This window comes from Rhinolophus ferrumequinum, chromosome 19 (genome assembly GCF_004115265.2).
Source record: "Rhinolophus ferrumequinum isolate MPI-CBG mRhiFer1 chromosome 19, mRhiFer1_v1.p, whole genome shotgun sequence".
Classification (NCBI taxonomy): domain Eukaryota; kingdom Metazoa; phylum Chordata; class Mammalia; order Chiroptera; family Rhinolophidae; genus Rhinolophus; species Rhinolophus ferrumequinum.
Window position 1 is genome coordinate 13615786 of NC_046302.1, and position 27653 is coordinate 13643438.

Consider the following 27653-nt stretch of genomic DNA (forward strand, 5'->3'; position numbering starts at 1 on the left):
GTATCTCATTGCAGGTAATTCCGTGTTCTAGCAAGCCCTTATTAAATTCCCTCCCATCTTAGTTTAAGCCCGGATGAAGTTAATGTAAAGTAATGGATACAGTCTTAACATGTTCCACAGCCTTCACTTTCTCTTGGTTCAATATTTTATAAAACTCTCCCTTGTATAACAATGAAATGTTAATTATTCACTTAACAGGGACTTAATAAATGACCAAGAAACAAAAAAATTCACTAAAGTTAAACCATGCCAATTTAAGCTCATTTATGTTTTATTAGATTAATGAATGAATAGAGTGTAACAAGGTATTTCTTAGCTTCAACCAGTGAGTAATGCATCCAACTATCCCTTTGCATCCTCTAGACCATGAGTGTAGAATAAAAAATTTTGTTAGATGGTTTAACAGAACTGCCATTCTCAACGAGTCTTTCATTCAACCAAGATCTATTTAGCACCTGTTTGATTCAGACTGAACTCCAGTAGAGGTGACTAGGTAAGAGTGAGAAAAGGCTGATGGAACAGAACAGATGGGGTAGCCGACAACCCAACTGATGAGAATAAGTAAATGAAGGACAGGATTGAGTCTCTAGTTGGTAAGATGATATGGACTACTTTTTTCCTAAACTATTTAGGTTTCCCAAAGATGGAGGATATGGTCTAGCCTGGAGGGCAAGCCCAAGCAATAACTTTCTTGGCAGCATTTTTAAGAATAAGCAACAGTGTGCGAATGAGAAAGAGCAGGGACAGACTCCCCAGAGGACATAGAAGTCATCAGACTCCTGAGCCCAACAACAAGGCTGCTGGCCCTGGAGGCAGTGAGGATGCCCAGGCCCTAGAGAAAAACTCTGGACAGACAACAGAGCACTATTGGTGAGGGAAAGCATCCTTGCATTCACGCAGCATTGTGTGCCCTGCCTCAGCACCAGGCCAGCAAGATGGGACCACCTGGATTCTGTGGATGGTGGCAACAACACTGCACCCAGAGAATGGAGATGCAGCTGGGGTTGCCCTTGGAAACCTGAAAGTTCAGAGGCATAAAAAGAGCAGAAAGGGCAAGTCCCGTGATTACTCCCAGGAATAACGAGTAGGTTCATTATTATTCCAAAACCTAACTGCATCCCCAGATCATATACCTGAGAATGGAGCTATTACACCATGAAGGTTTTTCTAACAAAGGCGTCAGATCCCAAGTAAGGTGAAGAGCTTCTTGTTATTAAAAATGTGTAATGAAAGGCTGGATAACAGGTCAGGGACAGAGTGAAGGAAATGTCTGTATTTGGTGAAATTTGGTGGATGGCCCTTGAGTTCCTTTTAAATAAAATAGACTAGTTCTGCACTGTCCAGTGTGGCAGCCACTAGCCACATGTGGCTATTAAAATTTACATTAACTGAAGCTCAATAAAGGTAAATATTCAGTTCTTCAGTCACAGTAGCCACATTTCTAGTGCTCACTAGTCAGTTATGGCTGGTATTTACCATATTGGACAACACAGACATAAAACATTTCCATGGTCATAGAAAGTTCTATAGGATAGCATTCTTCATTTTGTTTTGTTGTGTTGGGGGAGTGAGGGGGTGCCTATTTTAATATATTGATTTCTACTAGATTTGGGTTTTGCCCTGAGAAGGTAACATCCTGTTGTGATGTCCCCGTGCTCAGAGGTGTCAGAGCTAGCCAGTACTTCTCTATGGGCACAGGGAGGCACAGTGAGAGTGAGGGCTGCCCGGTGTGGATGCCTGTTCCTCCACTTACTCGCAAGGTAGCATTAAATGAACCATTCCAACACTCTTCTGTTTCGTCATTTCCAAAAATACTTACCTCAGGGAGTTATTTTGAGAAGTAAATTCTATCAAGTACGTAGTTTTTAATAAGGACAACCAACTTTTCACTAGTAACATGAGGATTGGCCTGGGATTGTGCCAAGATTCTCACTCAGCATTTATCAGTCACCTGTTATGCCTAGGGCATTGTGCTGGACATGCGTCATTGTTTCCTTTGATCTGCCCATCAGCCCCGGCGCTGTCCCCTCCAGGAGACCTGCTCTGCTCCTATTCTGTATTTTGTACCTGACTCACCGTTACCTGATCAGGAGGTAACCTAGAATAAAATTTCCACACACTCTGAGCTTTGCACTAAAGCTCTGTCTTGAACACTAATCCTCATCTGTGGTTCTCTACCTCATTTATGAAAGAAGGCTGCAAAACTTTCTCCTATTCACATTTATTTGTAAATTACAATGTTTTGGCACCTCTAGGTGCTGAATCTGATTGCAGATGGACTCAGAAGTTGGCAATGCATAGTGATTTTTGCTACAGCCAGTCTCTCAGCTGATGCCAATCAAACATGCCCCCTCCCCCACCAACAGGTATGGTTTGCACCTTACCTGAGACACTCCTGCCCACCTCACATTCTCCTGCCCTTGACCAGAGGGCAAGGGCTTTCTAGAGAGGCCCTTGGAATATTCACTATGGGTTGTCTAGGGCAGTGTTTACTTTAAACCTATTCACGAGATAAGTCTCACAAGTTGCACACTAAAAATTTAATGTACCTATTTGTGAGGGTCAATGTGAAACCCAAACACACCATTCTGAATTATAGATATAATTGCTTACTTAGATAATAGACAATAGTCTCATGGAATAATAATTGGGATATACTTTTAAGACTAGTCTTCTGTTTTAGGGGAACAAGTATAACCAAAAATGTGCTATCTCACCTCATTTGTTTACTTACCAAGCTTCAAAAGCCATATTTCCTTATATTGCTCTCTGAATCCAAGTATTCTTTGGCCATCTTTGAGGCCTGGAAAAAGAGAAATTGCTTTAGCCCAGGAAGCCAGAAAAATGCCTGGGCTAGGCATTCCAAAGGGTCGTAGGCCAATTGGAAACCTTACTTTCCAGAAAAGGACTTTCTAGAAAAGCGTACTAAGGCATGATGCCCTAATGTAGACCCTCAGAGGGTTTCCAGACCTAGAGCATTTGGGGGAAGGTTGCTTACAGGGCTGAGGCAGCCTGGAAGTACTATTGAGGAGCAGCTTAGCTGTCTTCTTAAGTAATCCTACCTTGAGAAGGCCATTTGGTGGGATGGAGGACAGGGAGTAAATTGAGGTGAACTCAAGTGCAGAAAGGCAGGGCATACCCTTCACTTAATTCAAGCATTCTTAGTCTGGGGCAGTGGAAATTTAGGGTGGGCAAGAATGGACTCCAGGGTGTCGGTAAAGTCCTGAGAGTACATTAGAAATTTGAGACGAGAGAGTTTGTATTCATTTTGTTGGAAGAAGAGTCCTTAGCTTTTACTATTATCCCCAAAAGAGATAAAGAGTCATTAATCATGATATTGTTAAAATTAGACAGTTTTTTCCCTAAAAACGTGATGACTTTCCTTCTTATAACAATTCATTAGAAAAACCTTTTTGCTTATAACCTAAGAATAATTTGAGGAATGAGCAGTTTTTAAAGAGTTATTACTGTGGGTGCATATTACCTGAAATAGGTCCATCCTCTGTTGGAACTTGAATAGCCTATTATAAAGGAAAGCTTGTAATAGGATTTATTATAAAGGAGCTTTTCCTGAGTAATCAATTCAAGTAGTAAAACATGAAGATCTGCTGTGTACAAGGGTTGAAGCTGAGAGGAGAGGGGAATTCAAAGATTTGTAAAATATTCCCTACTCTCAGAGAGTTTATAGTCTAGTGGGATACTAAATAGTTAAATAAATAAGATACAAAGCAAAGTAAGAAGAAACATAAAGATACCTGAACAAAGAAATGGAGGTTTATAGGAACAAGAATTCTAACCTGAGGTTTAGGAAAGGAAGGGTAGGGGAGAAGATAGGTTTTCCTATTTGAAAAGCTGTATCTCTGTAGCTTTGCTATCATTTCTATGGAAGCCTATTGAGAGCAATTTCTCTTAGCATTTTCCCACTGATTATTCATCTCTCAGTAATTCAGCCCTGCATTCCCCATGCCTAATTTAGTGCCTATCAAGCACCATTTATGTGTGAATGACTGGCTGTGTGAATGGATGGCTGGCTGGATGGGTGGGTGGGTGGTCATAGGCAGGAGAGGGTGAAGGCCCAAGGGAGAGAAAGAAGAAGAAGAAATAAGAGTGCACAAGTTTACATAGTCATCATTTCTGTAGCCAGCTTAGTTCAGTCTTGTGGGAAAACAGAGGTTTAAAAAGTGGATGTTTCCATTGGGTCAGAAGTTCAGGCATAGCCTATCCTAGCTGAGTGCACTTAAGGCCTCCCAATGCTGAAATAACGGTATCACCTGGCCTGACCTCTTATCTGCAGGCACTGGGGAAGACTCTGCTTCCAGATGTGTTCATGTAGACGGCAGAATTCAGTTCCTTGTATAACCAAGGTCCCTTCATCTGTCAGTTACCAAATGGTACATCGAGACTTTTAATGCTTCAAATCTCTGATTTCTACTGTCACATCTCTCTGACTTCCTCTTTCTGCTCTCAGCCAAAAGAAAGCTTTTTTTCTTTTTAATTTTATTTTATTAAGGTGAAATATACATATCATAAAGCACTTCTTTTAAGGGCTCATGTGATCATATTGGGTCCACCCAGATTAATCCAGGATAATCTACCTATTTTAAGATCACTGATTAGTAACCTTACTGACATCTGCAAAGTCCCTTTGGCCATGAAACAAAACATATTCACAGGTGTGACACCAGGGGGTAGAGATCATGGGAGCCAAAATTCTGTCAACCACAGTAGTCATCAACAGAATGAGTCAATATAAATAGCAAATTGGTGAGGGCAGCACCTTCACTGACAGCCATGCAATCGAAAGGCCATGAAGTTAGTTCTAGGAAGAGCAAGTACAGTTTAAAAGCCAGACAGCCTTGTTCAAACCCTGTGTCTTACTGATTATTCAACTTTGAGTGTGTTTTTAGCCTCTCTCTGCCTCAGTCTCCTCCTCTGTAACATGAGATAATAACAATATATATCACACAGGGTTGTTGAAAGAATGAAATGAGTGAATTTAATGTAAAAGGCATAGAACAATACTTGGAAAAGGCACATTATATAATGCCTCAATAAGTGCTATTGTATTTATTAAGGCTGAAAATATGGTGATAGTAACCTGAAATGAAACAAGAGAACAGATTTAAGAAGCACTGCAGAAGTGACTATTAGAGATCACAATTTCATTTAGTCAGAATTTGATGAAATGAAATCTTATAGCGTCCTATATTTGTTTCCTACTGCTACTGTAACAAGTTACCATAAGCCTAGTGGCTTAAAATAGCACAAATTTATTATTTTACAGTTCTGGAGGTCAGAAATCTGACATGGGTCTCACTGAGCTAAAATCATAATATCAGCAGAGCTGTGTTCTTTCTGGAAGTTCTAGGGGAGAATCCATTTTCTTGCCTTTTCCAGCTTCTAGAAGCCATCTGTATTCTTTGCCTCCTGGCCACTTTTTAAAGCTTCAAAGTCAGCAATTGCCTCTCTCTGATCTCTGCTTCTGTGGTCACATCCCCTTTTCTGACTCTCCCACTTCTCTTTTACTTATAAAGACTCTTGTAATTACATCAGGCCCACCTGGATAATCAAGGCTAACCTCCCCATCTCATGATCATTAATCATACCTGCAAGGTCCCTTTTGCCATGTAAGGCAACATATTCACAGGTCCCATGAATTAATTAAGACATGGGCATCTTTGCAGAACCATTATTCTGTCTACTACAAAATCTACCACCTGATACGTGATATATTTTGTAAACCAAATACCATTTTTTAAATTGTGTATGAAAGATGTGTGAAGTCATCATCAACTGAGTGAGATCACTGTATATGCAGTGGCTGCTAGATATTTCGTTCAGTTGGAGATGGAATGAAAGGCCACCAATTTCTGTGTTTGTTACACTATTTTAAACTATTAGACTATTTTAGTGTTTTAAACTATTTAAATTATGTTAGTCTATTTTAAGCCCTTTTAGACTAAGACTGACACCTCAAGTGTATAGTCCTCAAGGAGCTCTCACTATAACGGAAGAGGGGAGGCATCATGATGGTGAGAATTTTTAAAAAGGAGAAGACATGTTTAAAATATAGAATTGCCTGGACTTGGAGATCAGATGACTGAGCTCTCAGAAAGAGAGGAGTAGAAATGATAAAGCAATTTATGGTTTGAAAATTGGGTGCACGTCAAGTACCTCTAATTTTGACAGATAAGATGGAAGAAGGACTAAGTTTGAATGGAGAAGATTTAGTCCTAGACATTTTGAATCTGATGTGCCTGTTGAAGGTGTCCCATAGGCAAGCATTCATTTATTCAAATGCTATTTGGGAAGTTATCACAGTAATCTAGACAAGAGATGACTGTGCTTCAGACAAGGGTAACAGCAATAAAGACGGAGAGAAGTAAGGATATTTCTACCATATCTTAAAGGTGGCAAGTTGGTCAAAAATTCTCAGGTGAGGATGATAGAGAAGATAGGCAGCTGAATTTATGATTCTGGCATTCAAGAAAATGGCAGGAATGGAGAAAGACTATTAGGGAGTTATCACATAGAAAGTAGAGAAAAGTTTGAGTGCATGAGGTCACACTGGGGCATGTAAATTAGAAGATGCAACAGCACAGGGCAATTTCCGGGGCTATGCAGACTTTAAAGCACAAACAGGAAACTAAAGGAGAGCGATAAAAAAGAACGATAGAAAGGGAACCAAAACTTCATGGAAGCAAACGGAGAAGAGAATTTCAAGAAACAAGGAAAGTTCAACAAGGTCAACTATCCAAGAATGGTCGAGTTAGACAAGGAATGAAAAGTCTCTCAATGAATCTGACAATTAGGAAATAGTTAATACCTATTGGATTTGCCAATAGTTTCCTAAAATGATAGGGTGAAAATCATTTTGTATACATTGTATGCATATATATGTTGTTCGTTTTAATAAATGCTTATTGTTTTTAATCATAGTGTAATTTTAATGAAAATGTGTATAACTATTAAATTATACTAATGCACCATGGTTAGACGATTCATTTTTTTAATTATTTGGCATTTGCATATTTTTACAACTTTCAACACTATGAATAATTCTATAAATGTTTATTTCAGCAAATGCAAAAATGTTTTTTTCTGGTTAATATTCCCAAATATTACGCACCATTCAAAAAAAAAAGAAGTGCAAGTAAATGTTAGTATCTTAAAAATAATTTAAGTATACTAATTTTGAATAGTTATTTTGCAGAGACTTTTTTTGCTCTTTCCATTATTTTCAGATGGAGACAATCACAAATATCTGGACTGTTGTCTCAACTGGAGTGCATACTTTTAAAGCAAGGGTTTCCTTAGCATACCATATCCTGAAGCCCTCTATTAATGCAGTAGTATAGTATGTAATAATCTGTACACCAATCCATTTCCTTTCTCGACATTATAAACAATTTGACACCCATTAGTAGTAGGTTTCTTTACTTTCAAATGACTAATTTCCCAACCATTAGCTATTTTTGTTGACCTCACTTCACTAGAGATCCTTAATCTAAGTTTTATTTTAGCAATCACAATTCTCTCATCTAATTAACAAAAAAATTGGGCCATTGCCTCAGTGGCCTTCATTCAACCTTATTTTGACTGGCAATTTTCTAATAATATCTCACTCTCTTTTCCACCCCTGTATTTATAATAGTAGTTGCTGTACCATTGAGTTCATTCTTTTCCCCAGTTCTCTTTGCCCCCATTCTGGGTTTTATTCCCACATTTCTTTTTCTTTTCCCCCTATTTACTTAGTAACATATTCAATTTTTTCACAGTTACAAGTGATTCAAGAAGTATCCAATTATTTATTCAGTAGAAATTCCTAGAAGTGGACGTGCCAGGCCAATCGGTATGCAAAATGTTAAGGATTTTTGCACATATTACCAAATGATCTCTCCGAAGTTTGTCTGATTTTTCATCCCAAGACCAGTTTCTATTCTTGATGATTCTTCTCTGTTGTAAATACAAATCCACGTCCCTTTAACTTGAATGTAGAACTACGTGAAAGAAATCTAAATACTTTTCCAGATGGCAGGCCTTGAAATGTTTAGTGAAAACTATTATTTGCCCCTAAGTCTTCATTGTCCCATCTTCAAAAGACCTAGTTCCTTCATCAATTCTCTAAGAACAGGAGTTCATGCACTATCAGTATCCCAATTGACAAATTGTGTCTTGTTCCAAGAAAGCAACGTGTCTCTGACCTTGTAGTATATTTGTGTGAACAATATTACAGTTAAATTCAGATTTCACAGCATCAATTGAAAATCTTTGGATATGAACAACCTATTCCATCAATGTACTAACTTGTCTGGCAGCCATGCCAATTTGTCTCACACTTAGATAAAATTTTTGAGCCATTTTTTTCACATGAAATCATGTTGACATGTTTCTCCCACCATGTACTGTGCACTTCGGTGGTTTAACATAAGGAAGAATATTATATTTATTTTTACTAAATATCATCTTATAAATATAACTATGTCTTTCTAGCCCAGGGCCACTCCTTACTGTTTTGCAGGTTGTGCCCTGTCTAACTCTAGGGACCACTATTTATATTAATAGTCATTTTACTGTTATTTATTTATTACTGTCATTTTCCAGCAAATGGCAATAGAAACTTGAGGAAGAGACAACTTGTTTCTAATTCACCCACCTAAAAGTGCCATTTGGATTACCAAAAAGAATGTTTCTGCTGTCAAATTGGAGAATACTAAATCTGAACTCCAGTATTTTAAATACTTTCCCAAGATATGTTATATTGTAAATGTCATCATGGCGTCTAATACATCACCATCAAAGCTGATGACAAAAAATGTTCAGAATAATGCCAAAAGAAAGTCTTATGCATACCAGTAGAGACCATTCCATAGTTGTTCATGAAATAACTTATATACCATGTAGGGAAAAATCAATCAACCAGTTATGAATCTCCTATCCAGTCCACATGTCTTTTACTTTGTTTAAAAGTATATCATTTTATTACAGGTATTATTGAGAAGGTTCATAAAGTTAATATGCATTTATTGGAGAAATTTTGTAAAATACATAAGAAAATAAAGATAATAGAAATTGCCCAGAGATAACCACTGTAAACATTTGTGTTGTTGCGGTTCTTTGAAAATACTGATAATATTGATGAACCTCTGAATAAACTCACCAAGAAGGAAAAAGAAAACATAATATAAATACTATCAGGAATGAAGAAAGGAACATGGATAACTCTACAGTAGATATCAAATCTATCATATGAATAGAACAGATATACACTTCATACCAATAAATTGAAAACTTAAGTAGATAATTTCTTTGAAAAATAAATTCAAAATTCAATAAAAACAGAAACTTTGAATATACCCATAACAATTTAAGAAATTGACACATTAGTTTAAAATTAACTCAGAAAAACAAACACTAGACTCAAATAGTTTTATGAAAGCTCCAAAGAAAATGTAATCTCTGTCATAAAAAAATTCTTCTAGAGATCTGAACAAAAGAGATGCCCAATTAATTTTAAGATTTAATATATTCTTAAACAGACAAGGGCAGTTTGAAAAAGGAAAATTTTAATGCAATTTCTATCATGAACTTGATTCAAAAATTATTTTTAAATATTTTAATAAAATTAAGTAATGTAAAATAACATGACCAGACAGGATTTGTTTGGTAATGAAAGGGAGGCTTAACATTAAAGAATATATTTGCATAATTCACAGCATAGGAGATTAGAGGAGAAAACACATATGACTATTTCAAAATATGCATGAAAGGCATTTCATAATATTCAACAGCCATTAATGATTTAACAAAAAAAAGTAAAACAAATTAGGAATAGAAAAAAAATCTTTTTTTTGTTTAAGTTTAGGTCATCTAACTTTTTTTAAGGTATTATGTGCATACACTTTATTTATCTATCTATCTATCTATTTATTTGTTTATTTATTTATTTTTAAGGAGGGCACAGCTCACAGTGTCCCATGCGGGATCGAACTGGCAACCTTTGTGTTATTAGCACCATGCTCTAACCAACTGAGCTAACCAGCCACCCCAAAAAAAATTCTTGAAGTATATCTACATATACAGATGGTGCTAAAAATATATATATACACATTTTAAGAAAGGAAGAAACTGTGTTAAAATTGTAATAATATATACTTATAACAAAAGATGAATACAAGTCAGTTTGACTTCTGCAATTACAAGAGGTGCTCAAAGTGGTTACCATCGGCGTAATTTTAATAATGTTTTACTTTCTTAAAATGTGTATACTTTTTTTGGCAACCTCTGTATATAGCTGACAGGAACTTCATGCAAGGTTGCATCTTAAAAGTGTTTCTTTTAAATCCATGAAGAAGATTATAAACCTTTTCTAAAATGTGTTGAACTAGATTTTGGCTGCTGGTTCTTTTTTTTATTGAAGTATAATTGACATATAATATTATATTAGTTACAGGTGTACAACATAATGATTTGATATTTGTATAAATTGCAAAATGATCACCACAATAAGTCTCGCTAGCATCCATCATCATACATAATTTAAAAAATTATTTTTCTTGTAATGATAACATTTAACATTCTTGTAGTGATAACTCTATTAACAACAGAGTTATTAACTATAATCACCATGCTGTGACATCTCCAGGATTGATTAATATTTTATAACTGGAAGGTTGTATCTTTTGACCCTCTTCACCCATTTTATCCATCTCCACCCTCTACCTCTGGCAACCAGCAATCTGTTTAAATGCATGAGCTCAGGGTAGGGTACGGGGGAGGTTATCTTTGTTTTGTTTTTAGATACTACATGTAAGTGAGATCATGTAGTATTTATCATTCTCTATCTGACTTATTTCACTTTGATAATACTCTCAAGGTCCATCTGTGTTGTCACAAATGACAAGATTTCATTCTTTTTATGGTTGAATAACATTCCATAGTATGTATACCACAATTTTTTTATCCATTCATCCATCGATGGACACAGGTTGTTTCCATATTTTGGCTATTGTAAACAATGATTCAATAAACATGGGAGTGTTGGCCACTAGCTCTTTGCTGGCATTTTTTTGTTGAAGTCATTCTGTCTACAACTTGTCCTCTAGTGTTTTCCCCGGGAAAGACTCATTTGAGCAATAGTACCCAAATTCTAGCATTTTTACAGCTGTCTTTTTACTAAGTCTATACTTGAAGGAGAGCTTGACTAGATAGAAAATCCTTGGCTCCTAGTTTCTTGCCTTGATATCTTAAATAGATGTTATTCCATTGTGTGCTGAAATTAAAATTTCTGTGGGTAAGTCTGATGTCAACCTCATTTTCTCTTCCTTAACCTGATTTGATCTTTTTCCCTGACTGCCTAAAGGATTCTTTCCAAAAGTTTTTCTAAGATATGTCTTTATATTGACCATTCTGGATGACTTTTCAGTGATAAAATAGATACCTTTTCATTAAGTAGATTTAAGTCTTTTTTATTTCAGAAAACCTTTCCTAAATTATATTTTAGGATAATTTTCTCTTCCATTTCTTTGACTTTCTGCTCTGGAATGACAGTGATGTATATGTTAAATATATTTCCTTGTTTCTCTAATCCTCTATATCTTTTTATCTCTGTACAATTACTTTGCTTTTTTCATTTTCATCTATTATGTCTCTTCATTTACCTTCCTTTCCTTTAATTCTGTCAGTTCCTATTTTACATCCTCCAGCTGTGTGCCAGCAAACTTTTGTTGTCTTCTCACTTCTTCCCTAAGTTCTTATAACTCTGCTTTATGCTGTGTGCATCCTTTAAATTTGTATTTTCTCCATTAATTATTGTCTTGAATTTGCGTTATGCTCTTAATCTTCTTTGACAACATATTTTTTCCAGTGCATTTTCATTATTTATAAGAAATTTGTGACTGCTCTCTTTCCTTTTCTTTATAGTACCTACATGTGTATTTCTTTTATGTAGTTCCTATTTGAATAAGTTGCATTTTCCTAAGGAATCAAAAGAAGTTTCCTTTGGAGAGACTGGTTGGGCAGTAGTTTTTCAAGCATTCATGAATTAAGGGCTTTTTTTGCTGTTATTACAGTTATAAATGGTTTCTTTATGATATGATGCATCTATGTAGTCACACGTCCTCTGACTCTCAGACCAAAACTAGTTCTTTTCTCCCACAATTACTTTATGGATGAACTCACAGGCTGCCTGTCACACGAGGACACAAATGATACAGTGATTTTTAGAATAAATTTTTCTGGCCCTTAGTGACATTGGCCCATTCACTCTCCACCACCTACATTAGTCCTGGCCTCTTCCATAGTACGCTTCTCTGAAAATAAGTTTCTTATTTTGGAGGAGTATATATTTGACAGAATTTTCTAGGCTCTGCTACATCTAAGTCCCCTGCATACCTCCCATTTACCTATCACATTATTATGACTTCTCTCTTTGGCTTTCTGCCTGACTCCAACTTTGGAGTTTGAGGATTTTCTACTGTTTTTGCTGAAAATGTGATTTAGGGGTACTTCTCTTCATTTGGTTGTATTGTTGTTTTATTATTTGGAATGGATTCCAGGAGAAGTGAGAAAACTCAGTTCCTGTGAAAACCAGTCTTGTTAACATTTAGAAATATTTTGCTACTGTTTTCTTTCTATAAAGATGCTTTTGCCTAAGGAAGTTCAGGGTATGTGTTTACCTATCGACCAAGTTAACCTTCACAAAAATAAAGCACAGTCGGTTTAACACACTACTTCTTCATATACCCAGGCTGCTTCTCTTAGTGCTCAGAGACTTTTAATAGCCTGTTGTAGAATGATATTGTGTTGTAAATTCAAGCACATCAATCTATTATCTTTTGGAGGATTCCAAAGATTTCACCTTTCACAGCCACATTTCCCTTAATAATCACCCACCTTGATTCTGGGGTCCTACTGAAATCTCTTTGAGTAAACATAAAGATATAATTTGCCTAGGCACAAAAACTTAAGCTTAATGTTTTGAGGTGTGCCCTCTTTTTAAAAAGAAAAATCTCTTCATTGGGAAAATTTAATTATTAATCTAATAAATCATTTGATATTTTAAATTAACATCCCGCATATTAATTTTCTAAGCAAAATTTGTGTGTTTGACTAATAGTGGATCTTCATGTAGTAGTGACATCGTAGCCATGTTGACCAGGGAATATATAGAATGGTCAGACTTTATAAACAAGAAGAGTAGTCCTTACACCTGACATAGAACAGATGGTTTAAATTATTTTGCTATTATGCTATCATTACCCTCTCACCACAGCCTGTCAATTTAAGAGCTCTTCCACTTACTCATTCAAAAAATATTTACTAAATGCCTACTATTGCCAGGCTCTAAGTGGATGCAAAATACAATGATAATAAGAACAGACATGATTCCTACTCTCATGCTTCTTATTATCAATGGGGAGATAAACATTCTTCAAATCAATCACAAATAAATTTAAATTTACTACTATGGTAAGGGCTACTGTTGAATTATGGTGTGGGATTTTCTATGTTTTCAATCAAGGCTGTCCCTTTCTTCACTGGGAGGAACTGTAGCTGAATTCAATTTCCTACAAGACTAGGACCCCTTTCTCAGCATTACCCTAAACATCTTGCACCTAAGATTAGAGTGCTGGGTCCCTGAACCCAAAATGTTTATTCCCTGCCTTCTCTCCATGCAGTGTATGCCTTATACTTGCCCTGTTAGGAGAGTGACCAATGGCAATGCAGGGTTTCTCCAGAGTGAATTTAACTAAGAGACTCAACCCAAGTGAGTCTCTTCAAAGTTGCCACGAGTGTAGTGGCTCATGCACCTTCTGTTCATTAGTACAAGTCTATCCCACGTGGCCATTTTTCTCAATACCTACAAAGGAGATTATGATACTGTAATAGCACATTGACTAAAGGAGCTCAGGAAAGCATGCCCTAGGAAGTAATGGTTGGCATTAGATTTCACGGAAGAGCTAGAGTAAGTCAGAAAATGAGCCAAGGGAATCATGCAACGGAAGGAAGAAACAAAAGGGTCACACAGAAATCTGTTATGGCTAAATCACCAAGATGGTGCAAAATGAGTCTGGGAACATTTTCAGAGTTATATCATTCAGGGCCTTGGATATTGTGTTTAAATTTTGAATCTTTACATGCTTGATTGTGTGTGTAAGAGGGTGGAAGTAGGGAAGTCTAGCATCCACTTTGACTTCTGAAAATATCCCTTTAGATGAAGTGAAAAGATAACTAAAATGGAAGGAGAACCAGTTACAGGTGTAGTATTCCAGGTGAAAGAAAATGGATTAGGGTGGTGACATTGATATTGAAGCAAGTGGATAGTTTCCAGTTATTACAAATCTACAGGACTTGGTGATGTGAAGGGAAAGGGAAGTGTCCAGATGGTACCTATGTTTTTGACTTGGTTAAAAGATGGTGTTTCTATTCACTGAAGTAGCGCTACAGTGAGGAAGTAGGGCAAGAAAATTAGTTTGATTTGAAGGTGTTGTGTATGAAGGACTTTGAAATATCTAAGTCAAGTTGTCAAGTACCTGAAGTTTATGTGGAAGATCTGGAATGAAAATATAAATTTATGAGTCATCTGCATAAAAGAGATTTTCCTGGGAATTCAAATTTCTCTTCACCATGCTTCTTCTTCTATGCTTTCCAATTTGAAGATCGTTTTCTTTTATCGAGAAAATTGTAAAGTTTGATGTTTTTTCCTCCTCCTCTCTCCTCCCCACTGCTCCTCCTCCTGCTGCTCGTCCTACTCTTCCTCCTCTTTAATCATCATCTGTTCACATTATACCATCTGGACCAACCCTTGAGATTGTCCTTGTTCTTCTATTTGTTCTAATTTATATCATTCAAAGGGGCCTTTTTTTTTATAACTGTCCTTGGCTTTTATTGATTCCTTTTAACTTTTTTAATTCACAAACTTCATTTTATTCTCAGCTTCAGACCTCTTGGTACAATTCTTCTAGATACTCTTTGCTTACCTATAATCCTTGATTGTGAACCTCTCTCTCATATTTGAAACAAATTGCTTTAATTTGAACACTTCAAAATCTTCCTTGTACAATTGTTTTGGTTTCTTTAGAGGTATTCTTCTTTTATTCTCATCTGAATGATTTGATATTATACGTTCAGAATTAAGGTTTGCGATCCTTTCATTACTTTTCCTCTTGAATCATGTGCGCTTTCACGTTATTTAGTCAAAAATAAGTCTCCCCCTATTCTCCTTTTTTCCTTTCATCTTTCTTCCCTTTTTCCTCCTTTTCCTCTTTATTCTCTTCTTCTTCTTGCTCTCAGTCTGTCTGATTTGGGGTGTTTTGCCGTGTTTGAAATTAGCCATGATAAAACAGCAGCATAAATGGTTCTTTAGGTAGGTATACAGCTCATGAGTCCTCAAGGGTTTCCTACATTTTGGGTTATGCTTACTCTTTCCCACCTCTCCCTGTCTACCAGAATTTATTACATATAAATACTTTTTGTAATTATAAACATGATATGACAGTGTTCCTGTGACAAATTAATGATTTTATTAACATCTTTATTGAGATATAATTTGCAAACCATAAAATTTCCTTATTTAAAGTATACAATTCAATGGTTTTAGTATACTCGCAGTGTTGTGCAGACATCACCACAGTCTAATATAAGAATATTTCTATCACTCCAATAAGAAACCCTGTACTCACTAGCATTCACTTCCCAGAACTCCCACCCCAAGCCTAGGGCACCAACTAGTCTACTTCCTGTCTCCATATATTCTTCCTATTCTGGACATTTTATATAAATGGGCTCATATAATACGTGGCTTTTTTTTGTCACTCACTTCTTTAAATCAGCATACTGTTTACAAGATTCATTTATGTTATAGCACGTATCGATACTGTGTTTATTTTTAATTCCGAACAACATTGCATTGTATGGATATACCACATTTTTTATCCATTCATTTGTTGATAGAAATTAGGATTGTTTCCACTTTTTGGCTGTTGTGAATAATGATGCTATGAACATTGTGTACAAATTTTTCTGTGAATAAATATTTTCATTTCTTTAGGATATATACCTAAGAGTGGAACTGCTGAGTCATATGATAATTCTATGTTTAACATTTTAAGGCAAATAAATGAATTATTGCTTTGTCTTTATCATTTCTTATTAGAGGCAGCCATATTCTTATTAACTCAGGAGAGGAGAGTTTTAGGGTCTGGCTTTGCAATTTGACAAAGACGAGCAAGATTTAAAAGTATTTAAGCTAAAATTGTTTTACTCAGTCACATTGTCCTTATCTGTTGATAATCTAATACTGGTCTTGCTGTGGTGGTTGCACATTTTGCTTGGTAAAGCTGGATTTTAATAAATGCTGCCTGCTCAAGTTCTATGAAGTAAAACCTGAAGGAAGAGGAAGATGAAACAGTTCCTTTGCCCACCTGAAAATGAGACACACTTTAACTATTAATTTTTCTGGGATGTTTTCTATGGAAGGCATTATTTAAGAAAGAAAAAGTGTTTGCCCAAAGATTTCTAAAACATATTTAATTCATTTGAGGAAAATTAATGAATTATTAAAGAATATGACTTTTTTTTCCTAAAACAGAATTTGATGTCCAGAGGACAGATATCTATTGCTATTTTACTCCTGGAGCCCTAAAGTCTCTATCTGAATGTTGTATCCAATTTTTGTGTGCCTGCACATTTATCTTCGAAATTATAATACATCTGTCTTTCCATCACTAGTCAGACAATCAGTATTCTCTTTTTAGAAAATTGCAGAGATCACTCCCCCATGTGGATTTCTCCTTAACAATATACATTATCCTAAATATGCTGCAAAGTGAATCAATAGCCAAAGAATCCACCAAAATAATGAAAGATAGCAATGAAATTTTGCAGGGATAGTGAGTTTCCAGGACACTATACCTGCAATTGCTATGCAAAATTGCATGGGCTTAAAAATCTGCACTAAGTATTCACTTAAGTATTATTCTTCAGTGATAAGGTTTGATTTCATTAAGTATCTTCATATGAATGAAATGTAAAGTTGCAAGTCTAGAGTTGTGAGGGATGGCCAACCACTCCCCACCTCCCAAGTTCTGTGTTTACTGCCTTACTCACCCACTTTGCATCGGCAAATCATAGAGAGAAGCTAAATGCTCTCAGCTGCACTATACCAAATCAAAGCTGAGATGAATAATGAACTTAATTTTCCATAAAGACATTCTATTTGGCATTTCAGCTAATAAGGTAAGCTAATGGCAATTCTGGGCTATGGAAAAGAAAATAAATACTCTCTTTGTGTTTGATTTCTGTGCTGATCCATAAATTTTCTTTTAACATGCTGGATTTAATTTCATGTTTCACGATGTCTGTGAATTTGGGAAGAACAGTTTCATAAAGAGTACCCCCAATGTACCCTTTACCTTTGATTAGGTTGCTTATGGTACTAGAGGGGCTGAGGGAGAAATTCAGCTTTTGAGTAAGAATGGCATCTGTATAGTAATTTTTTATCATCTTCGGTGCAAAGTGAATTTAGCTAAACAGCAGAATATTTAGATGCAGCAAAGACAGACAAAATTATTTAAGCATGCCTTATGGAATATATTTAGCATGATATATTATAAATTAATGTTGAATACACCCTAAAGAAAGCAGAATACATACATCATGTTGGTTTCTGAGTCATTTCATTTCTAAGTACATGTTATGCTAAAGAAGGTATTATTTTCAGTTGCTAAAATTATTCCACAGTTTCAGGTTAGGTGGGTTTTATTTTGTAAGATAACATTTTTAAAATAGCAGCATACCAGTAATATGAATTTTGCTATTACTTTCTTATTTACCATAGCTGCAATGATTTCAGTTCATGTGGAAAATGTACTTGTTTATCTACTGAAGTTCATGGAATTAAAAACCATCTCCGAAACATTCATTGCTACTTTGGTTATGCTTTTTGTGATACAGCTTCTCAATCTTTAACATGGGGATTTTTATTTCAGTCAGATCGGAGCACAAATCCCTGAAACTAGCAAAAGCTTAGCAAGATGCGGAGGGAATTATATTTTTTTTCTTTTCTACAAGAATGACAAAAATGAAAAATATGATTAAGATTTATGTTTTCTGGGCTCGCTGCCATGTCACCTGAAAATTAGAGACTCTATTCTCTCAAAGTAGGTGACCTCAAAAGATATTTCAGAAGGTCTATTCAAAAACAGCCAAAGTATGTGGGAAATTTTGGAGAACTGGAAAGGAAACGTTTCTCCTATTCCTACTGTCTAATCTTCCCATTCTGTTTTCATGTGTGGAAAATAGACTGTGGACACCAGATTTCCGTGTGTGTGTGTGTGTGTATGTGTGTGTAAATCTTTAAAAATCACAATCAGACATTTATGGAAAAGAAAGAACTTTTACTACCCCTCCCCTTTAAATTGTTCACAGTGTCTGTTTTTCCTAGAAGTATAAACAGGATGTTTGAGCACAAGTATTTAGCTACCGTTAATGACTTAGTCCCACTTAAATATCATCCATGTTTCACCTACAAAATTTAGGCATTTCTCTTGAAATGCCTCTAATTTAGTAAACCTATGAGAAGTAGAAATGTCTCATTTTAGTACATCACAGTTCATTTTTAAGAACACTAAGACAGACATATGTTACCTATTCATACTTCAAGGTTTTAGAATATGTTCAATTTTACAGCTATTCTCTGTTTGTAGAATTCTGATGCAAGCTCAGATGTGGTAGCTTGTTTTGGACTGTAATGTGTTCATTCCTATTCCTCTTTCCCCACTTTCCTTCTCTCACCTCTTTGCTCCAGACCATCCTTGGCCGCGCTGTGACTCTTTTATTCCTTTAATTCTGATATTTTCCCCATTTTCCTTCTCCCCAGTATCATTTGTCCAGAACCTATGGATTGCACTGCATCCATTTTAAAGATGGAAGAAACTAACTAGAAAACAAATTTTTATAACCACCAAGTTGTTATCTTCTAATTTCTGTCATTTGTACAGTACGAAATCTTTTATAACATCATGATTTTTTATCCATTATAGCTAGCTAAAACCAACCTGACAATGAAAACATGCAAAGCTATCTGACCAGCATCTTTTTCGTGCTTCTTTTTTCTACACTGGTCAACCCACTCATGCTTCAAGATGAGATGTAAAATTGCCAAATGCGAGGCATGTGTTATTTACAGGCTCACGTGTTAACTCTCAGTGTTAATTAATGCAGAAAATCTAGAGAAAGCAGCACCACCACCTTACACACACACACACACACACACACACCAAAGACCACAGAGCAGTTATCAACTGAGGACAGTGTTAACCGAGGCAGCAGCGTTGTTACAGATGCCGCACCGTCATAAGATGTTTTTAGCACCATGGCAAGGAGGCCTGAGCAGAAGGCCGCAAGCAGATTTGTTCTCAAATACACGTGAAGGCCCTTTCTTGGGGACAGTCAGAATTTAGTGGCAGAGGAGCAAAGATGAGCGATGACTAAAATATCACTACACTTGGTTATTATTGTTAATGTTGCCTCATTTATGCTCACAGGCTGGAGGACACAGGATATCTGCGTTATAAAAATAAAGGCATTACTCAAAATCTGTTATCTCGAAAACCGGGCTCCATATCTTCCCCACAAACCTCCTTAACCTGTTTCATATCCTTGAAATTGGCACCACTACCTACCCATTTTTTCAACCCAGAAATACAGGCAAACCCTTAATTTTTTTCCCTCTACGTCATTCTCACATCTCTAAAGTAAACTCAAAAAAATTGGTTGGATGAATGAATAAATGAGTGGAAAAATCACCAAGTGTTATAAATTGTATTTCTATTCACTTCTCCCCATTTCCTCTGCCACTATCCTAGTCAAATCTCTATGGTTTCTCACCTAGATTATTTTAAATACCTCCGAGTAGTCTTTCTGTCTCTAGTTTTCCCCAACTCCAGTCCATTCCGTATATCGTAGCCCAAATGATCTCTCTAAAATACAGATAGAACCACTAAATCTTCTGCTTATAAATCCTTCAATGGTTGCTCCTTACCCTCAGCGTAAAGCCCCAACTCTTTAACATGATTTACAGGGTATGACATAAGTAGGGGCCTTTTTCCTTCACAGCTTCGCTTCTTAACACTCCCATCCAATCTGAATTTCAACCATACTGATCTACTTTTCACTTTCTCACAGGTGCTGTGTTTTGCATAAGTTGCTTTCTCTTTTTGCCTCTTCTATCTACCCATCCTAAACTCTTCTCAACCTTCTTACCCCTTTTCAACCTTCTAGTCTCGTCGGAGATGTCACTTCCTCCAGGAAGCCCTTTCTGAGTGGCCAAGTTTGAGTTCAATTCTCTCTACCAGTAATTCTCATATCATCCGTTATTTCCTTATCAGGCTTCTTTCACTTTATATAAGATGACCTACTTCACTAACCTATCAGTTTCATAGAGGTAGATACGCAGTCTCTTATTCACAGTTGTGGCCTTGATCAAGCACAAAGTAAAGTCTATCTGAATGCATGAATGACTACTTGAACTCCCTAACAAGCTTTATTACCTTTGATTTTGATGATACTGTAGAAACTGAATGCAACGATTCTTCATATTTCTCATTCCGACAAAGTACTGTGCTAAGGCAGTGCATATAAATTCTTTAATCTTGTTCTTATTCCCATTTTGTAAAGGAGACAACTGAGGCTCAAGTTGCCTTAAGTGACACTGCTATTGAGGAATGTGCCCCTCAGCCTATTTGATTCCAGGGGCCATCTCTTTCTATTCTCCTCACAGCCCACTGCCTTCTTAGAATGAGAGAGAAAAATTAATCTTAAAAGTGGATTGCAGAAAAATCCTTGATTTTTCACTGCCTACCTGTTCATTTGCTTTCTCACCTCCAGTGGTCTGCCCTGAGTGTATTTTTTGCTTATTGTTCATCTCAAAGTACCTTTCTTTGTACTGTATTCTTTATTCTTAAGCTTTCTTCTACTGCCGCTATGCCTCCAGGAGTTTCCTGCCTTTCTTGCTCTCTCCCCAGTCAAAGTAGCTGGGCCTCGAATTTCTGTTTCCATTGTCCTTTTCAACAGAGATATTTTTTATGGTCCTGCTCTATGATTACTTTTTCCACAGTGCTTTTGCCTGAGCTCAGTGAGCCCCCTAATTTTCATCAGCTGTAGCCTGATGTCAGACTACTTAGGGGGCTTCCACTGTTCTTTCACGGGGGAAGCAAATTGCTACTTGTTACCACCCAACTGCTTAATTAGCAGTGCTCTGTGGAAGAAATATCTGGAAGTACAGCTAGAGAAGGCACATGTATAGTTTCTGGGAAATGTTTCATTCTGTGTTGACCGTGATAGTATTTAGGGTCCTTATAATCCAAACTAACACACATTGAACCGTCTCAAAATGTGAGAGACAGTATAGCACTCTGTGAGGAGCAAAGGTTCTTGAGCTGATGGATCTTGGTTTGAATCCTTTTTCTACCATTTATCTATGTGACCTTGAGCAAGTCAATTAACTTTTCTGTGCCTCAATTTCTTCATCTGTAAAACAGAAATAATAATGGTGCCTACTTCATAAAATGATACCTGGCACAGAGCAGGTACTTTATTAACCGTAATGGTAGTATTGGTGGTAGTAGTATATAGAAAAATGGCTCTGCACATGGCCACGTCCTAATCCCAGGAAACACTCAATGTTACTTTATATGGCAAATGTGGCTTTGCAGAAATGATTAAGTTAATCGTCTTGGGATAGGGATATTATCCTGGATTATCTGACTAGGCACTGAATAGAATCACAAGTGTCCTTATAAGAGGAAACAGAGGGAGACTTGGTCACAGAAGAAGGCCCTGTGACCATGGGAGAAGAAAAAGATTTGAAGAGGCTATGCTATTTGTTTTGAAGATGCAGTAAAGGGCCTGGAGGCTGGAAGGCAAGGAATGCAGCTCTAGGCAGTGGAAAAGGCAAGGAAATGAATTTTCCCCTACAGCTTCCAGAAAGAGCTCAACCCTGCCAATACCTTGGTTTCAGCTCAGAGAACTAATTTTGGACTTCTGTCCTCCCCAATTGTGAGAGGGTAAATGTAAGTTGTTTTAAGCCACTACATTTGTTATCATTTGATACAGTAGCCATAGGAAACTAATACAGTGGTGATATTTTGGGATATAAAAGATGACTCCACATGAGCTGATAATATAAGAAAGAGGTTATAACAAAGGCTGACATGTGGGGTGGAGAAGCCCTGTAAGTACTAAATATGTACCTGAATGCATGGTTGGGGGTATCACAGTGCTGTGTGTTAGAGAAAGTATAGGAGAAGATCGGAGGACGAAGCTATGTGTGGGGATTTTAGACATAAACAGAAGTGAGGTCTTGTGGAGAAGGGAGGTGATCAATGGTGGTTGAGTGGGGGACATGACAGTGCAGGGTAGCTGAATAGACGGTGGAATGCCCTGTTTAGGAAAGAGTGATCAGTTCAGAAGAAAGGCTGGTTTGGGGAATTTCCCTGGGCAACGAGGCATACTGAGGAAGGGAGGAACTGTCTATTTAGAAAAGATAACTACAAACAAAAAAAGGCATTTTCTATTACTTTCAGTGCCATATTACCGACAGAAAAAGACAATCCAAGAAATGGAATTTTGAAAAAGTCCTGTTGTGCTTTAAACCAAGTAAAGAAGATGGAGAATCTTAAAACCATTGGCAAGAGACTGACTGCCTTTGATTTAATCTATTTCTAGCAGTACCCAGAGAGGCTTCTGTCTGAAGTGAAGTTTGTTTAATTTGAACGCTCCATGTATTGTATGTAATTTGGTATTTCCTGCAGAAAGCCCTGTGCCTTTTCATATGGCCATGCCTCCACGTGTGCCATTTGCTCTCCTGTAATATCCCCCTCTTCTCCCTGGGCCCCACCGGCAAAGTCTTGCCCATCATTCAAGTCTCAGGTCGAGTATGACCTCCTTGAACAAACTTCCATGCTAACTGCACTGTCTAGCATGTGTTTTTTAGCACTTTCCACAGTTGATTATAACCACACTTCAATGCTTGTTGCTCCCTCTCCACTAATCTCACCTCTCCCTCCAATAAACAAATACTAGCCTAGGGAAAATACTAGTCTATTGATACTTGTGTCCTCCACTCCCACAGTGCTTGGCACATAGGAAGCACTTGATCAATGTGAATGGACAGATGGATGAATTGATTCATTGATTGCTTCCTGTGGGCAGAATTTTCATGGGATAAAGAAAATAAACTTCATGAATCCCAGGTCAATGTCTAAAGAAAATAAGTACTTCTATCTTATTCTTTCAAAAGCAAGAAATTACAAAAGGAGGAACTGCTTCGTGCATGGCACAAGGATTAATTCTTTTATCATTTATTGCTCGGTTCATACTATAACTCAATATCAGAGCTAGAATTTAAGAACAAGTTTTCTTCTTCCCCAGATCTAATTTGCCATCTCTTTTATGACACAATTTTTTATTACCAAGGCAGGCTGCAAAAGGAGAATAACAAAATACTATGTTAAATGCACACTAATTTATTTTCAAGTATAATAAAACCACAGGTTGGTTTTTACCTATTGTATTGCACGTTTGAGGGAAAATTGTCTAATAACCATCACTTTTTAAAAAAAGATACACTTGTCATGTTCAGTGCAATATATATAAATGGATGTTACTATTAATATTTTATTACAAAAATAAATAGTAAAAGCAGTAGTGGAACACATCACATTCACATGTGAAATAAAATTATCTTATATGAATTAAATATATCACTAATAAATTACCAAGTGATTAAGTATCTATGTACAGCATCTACCCACAGCAAGAAAGCAACTCAAAGGCCTACTTAGGATATCCAAGTCCCAGGAACAAGTTATAAACTGTTTTATCTTTATTCCACATCCATTAGAAGTATTTAGAAAATTTAGAGTTACATAGTTAACAATCTGGCTCTAAGAGTTCATGCATTACTGTGAATAGAAAAGGTGACTGCTCACTACCAAATAGGGGAATTCTGGGGGAAAGTGAAATCCTACACTTCCCTCATGCAGCAAACATGTACAATTTGAGCACTTTCTATGCGTGCAAGGCACACTGCCAGGTATTGCTGGCCATACAAATATGTGTACCAAGAATGCCCAGTTACTGTGCTTTACAACTACTGAGAACTTCTAGTCACACTTGCTTATAAACAACGGGGAATATTTCTTAACAACTGAAAGACCCTGATTAGTGTGATTAAAATTGATAAATTGCTTTCATAAAAATGCCTTGAAAAAAAGTACAACTAGCATTTTAATATTTCCTTATCTCAAGTAGACTAGTTATATTTTACCAGCTTTTATTACTCTGTGTTCAAGTTCTATGCTGGTAATTGGAGAATAATTTTGTTGGGCTGAAACACAAAAACTCAGTTCTTTTATGGACTCACTGAAGCTGTCTTACCACAGATAGCTGGCTATATTATTCTAACACAGTTTCTGCTTTTTTGCTGTCTCCTCCCTATTGTTTTAATTCTGTGGCTCTATCCCAATTCATATTATTTTAAAATCACTAAGAAATTAGATGTCATCAATGTACCGGTTAAAAATTTTGTCTGTTTCCCAAACTACTGTGGAATTTAGAGAGAGAAAAAATGTTTATTGCATTCATCATTGCACATGACTTTGATAATCTGGGCTATTTTGCCTTCTCAATTGTAAACTATGTCTAATATTTTAAAATTTGAGGTATTTTTGAAAGTTTGTTTATAAAGACAGTACATTTGCATGCAATACAAGATTAATAATGTCCATTTTTACAAAATTAGCGTATTCATACCTGAGTTGAAAATCACATACAAACAGAGCTGAAAGGAGTCATGAGAGGAAATATACTTAAATGTCACCTTATGTCTAAATGTTTCATTTTTATAGAAAGGAAATAAGTACTCTATGGTATTGAGGACGGACAGCTGATTCGTGCTAGTGAAAGTTTAAACATGAAAGGAAGAGAAAGAAAATAACATATGTTTGGATTTCAAATACTGTTACATCATGACACCACAACTGAAAAGAAGATGGAAAACACATCTTGAAAGCCTAGTCCACACATGTGGGCCCCCCAACAAAATCCCTGTGCCATTTTAATAGCACAGTTTTTCACATGTAGCAGTTGGATCTAATGAGAGGCTAAATCTTGCTTTTGTGTTAGAAATTGACTTACTTTGTCCCTTATTCTGAGTTCTCTTGTAGCCAGCCCCAGGGCCCCGAGAGCCTGCTCCATTGTTCATCATTGGTATTCATCACTTTTACAGAATGCTACCGGGTACTCAGAACTGTATGGTGCTAGTCAAAATGAAACACAAACTCCCTGTTCTAGGATGCAGACCATTGAAAGCATTTAGAGAACCTAAGAAAAGGAAACTACAATAGTGATAAAACAATGTGTCCAGTGGGAGGGCCACTTAGGCCACCTCTGAGAGGTAGATTCTGAAGGGAGCTGGAAGAATGGGTGGTTGAGAACACTTTCTCCCTCTTAACATGACCACCTACTGCCACGGCTTCAGGTCAGCAGACTACCTTGGAGCAGGAGCAGGTGGCAAGCCCAAAATGGAGCAAGTCAGGTATTCAAGTCACATAACGGGAGGGGCAAAGAAACACAATTCCTCAGTGGGCAAATACCATTCACCTGCAGTCCATGTAACGGCATTCAGGGTCAGGAGAATGCCTGACGAAGGAAGAAAGAGAATCGAATCCCATTACCTTTTATGAGTACTCAGAGAAAACTTCTAAAAGAACTGAACATAAAACTGTTGCATAGTGATGACATACACCTTTGCCTTTACAAAGACCTGATTTCCTCTTTCATATTAGCCAATAAATGTAATTTCCTCCTAACATATTTTTTTTAATAAAATAAAATCAGTAGGATTCTAAGATAGGTGTATTTTTCTGGGTGGAAAAGTAATGCATTTGGTTTGGTTTCATTTCCTCCTAGTGTCATAATCCTTTGCCATCAGCAGTACTCCCAAGATTGGAACACTGATTTTAACATTTCATACTTTAAATGACTGTAGTTCTCTTGTATATCTCCTCGGTTTGAAATTTGGGGTGACAATATATTTTCAGCTCAACCTATTTTAATCCTTATCCTAGACTCAGGGAAATCGTATGGTTTAAGGCTAATATTACCCACTTATTTTTGGTAGGTTGGCATAAACATTGTTAACTAAGTCTATAAAGTCAAGTAAAATATACTCAGAATCATCTTTCTATTTATTGTTGTAACCACAGTGCCTGCCAGAGAGGAGGCACTCAATAAATAGTTGACAAAAGAATGATGGGGAAAGTACATAATTAGAAGGGTGAAAGAAGAAAAACTCCTCATATGCAATTATCAGAAACTCTTTTTAATCATGTTTAGTTTTCCTTTAAGTTAATTGCAATCACCAAAAAGTAAAACTCAGGTAGAATGTCTTTATGCATCCAATGATTGTGACTGTTTCCAAATGAGCTATAGGTTATACGTTAGAAAGGAGAATAATTTATATGAAGTCCTCATAACATAAAACTTGCCTTTCTTACATAATATAAATGGCAAATGTGGCATTAGAATTATGCTTCATATTCCAAAGGTTTTTTTTTTTTTTTAAAGCACCCACAAATGTCATCCCATCTATTTTTAAGCAGAGTGCTGCTGGATAAACAGCTGAATCGTCTAAACCCAATGGGAAAATTCAAAGTTTAAATAAGGTATTTTATCACATTGAAAATAAATGGTGCTGACTGACACAGAACATATGGGTTTTGCATTCAGTTACACGTATATTTTCTTAACTTTGAATGTAAAATTCTAGCCCAAGCTGAAAAAATAGAAAAACAAAATGTATACTTTAATAATAATTTGTAATTCTCCTACCCAACATTCATTAATTTCCATTTATAAATTCTTCCTTAGGTTTTCTCTGCAAGTGATGGAGTAGTCTCTGTAGATTGAGATCATGTAAAAACAACATAAATTTTACACACAAATTCAACACAGACAGACCTATGCTGGTTGTAGGTTTGCAGTCTCTCCACAGATTTCATATTTTTAATTAAAAATGCATTTGTGAGGCGGCCGGATGGCTCAGTTGGTTAGAGTGCGAGCTCTGAACAACAGGGTTGCTGGTTTGATTCCCACATGGGCCAGTGAGCTGCGTCCTCCACCACTAGATTGAAGGCAACGAGCTGCCTCTGAGCTTCTGGAGGGGCAGCTGGATGGCTCAGTTGGTTAGAGTGCGAGGTTTCAACAAGGTTGCCAGTACAATTCGACTGGACTTGGAGCTTAGCTTCGCCCTCCGCGACTAGATTGAAGGACAACGACTTGGAACTGATGGTCTCTGGAGAAATACACTGTTGCCTAATATTCCCCAATAAAATTTTTAAAAAATACTTTTGGTGCTTCTCCACAGAAGTTATTTTTTAATACAAGATATATATCTTAATTCTGAAAAAAAAACATACAAGTAGTACACAACGGTATAGAGATAATAGAAAAAACTCCCTGCCTCCTAGTCTCCCCATTGCTACTGTCTAAAGATAACCATCACTGTTATCTTTTTAACATTTTCCTTCTGGTGCACATTTTCATACACAAAATATATATGTATATATGTGTGTGCATATATGTATATA

General features: G+C 36.5%; 1 protein-coding gene across 10 annotated transcripts in view; it reads left to right on the forward strand.

The window, feature by feature from the left end:
* Window positions 1–27653, forward strand: part of DLGAP1 (DLG associated protein 1) — an 853569-nt gene that overhangs the window by 568408 nt on the left and 257508 nt on the right. For 2 of the 10 annotated variants that reach the window (XM_033087123.1, XM_033087125.1), the window contains exon 1: window positions 17112–17238. The exons of 7 other annotated variants lie outside the window; for them this stretch is intronic. In XM_033087123.1, coding sequence (XP_032943014.1) covers window positions 17188–17238 — 51 coding nt within the window. In that variant the 5' untranslated portion in view covers window positions 17112–17187. Of the gene's footprint in view, window positions 1–17111; window positions 17239–27653 lie in introns of those variants that run through there. One more of the 10 variants, XM_033087119.1, reaches the window with a different exon arrangement.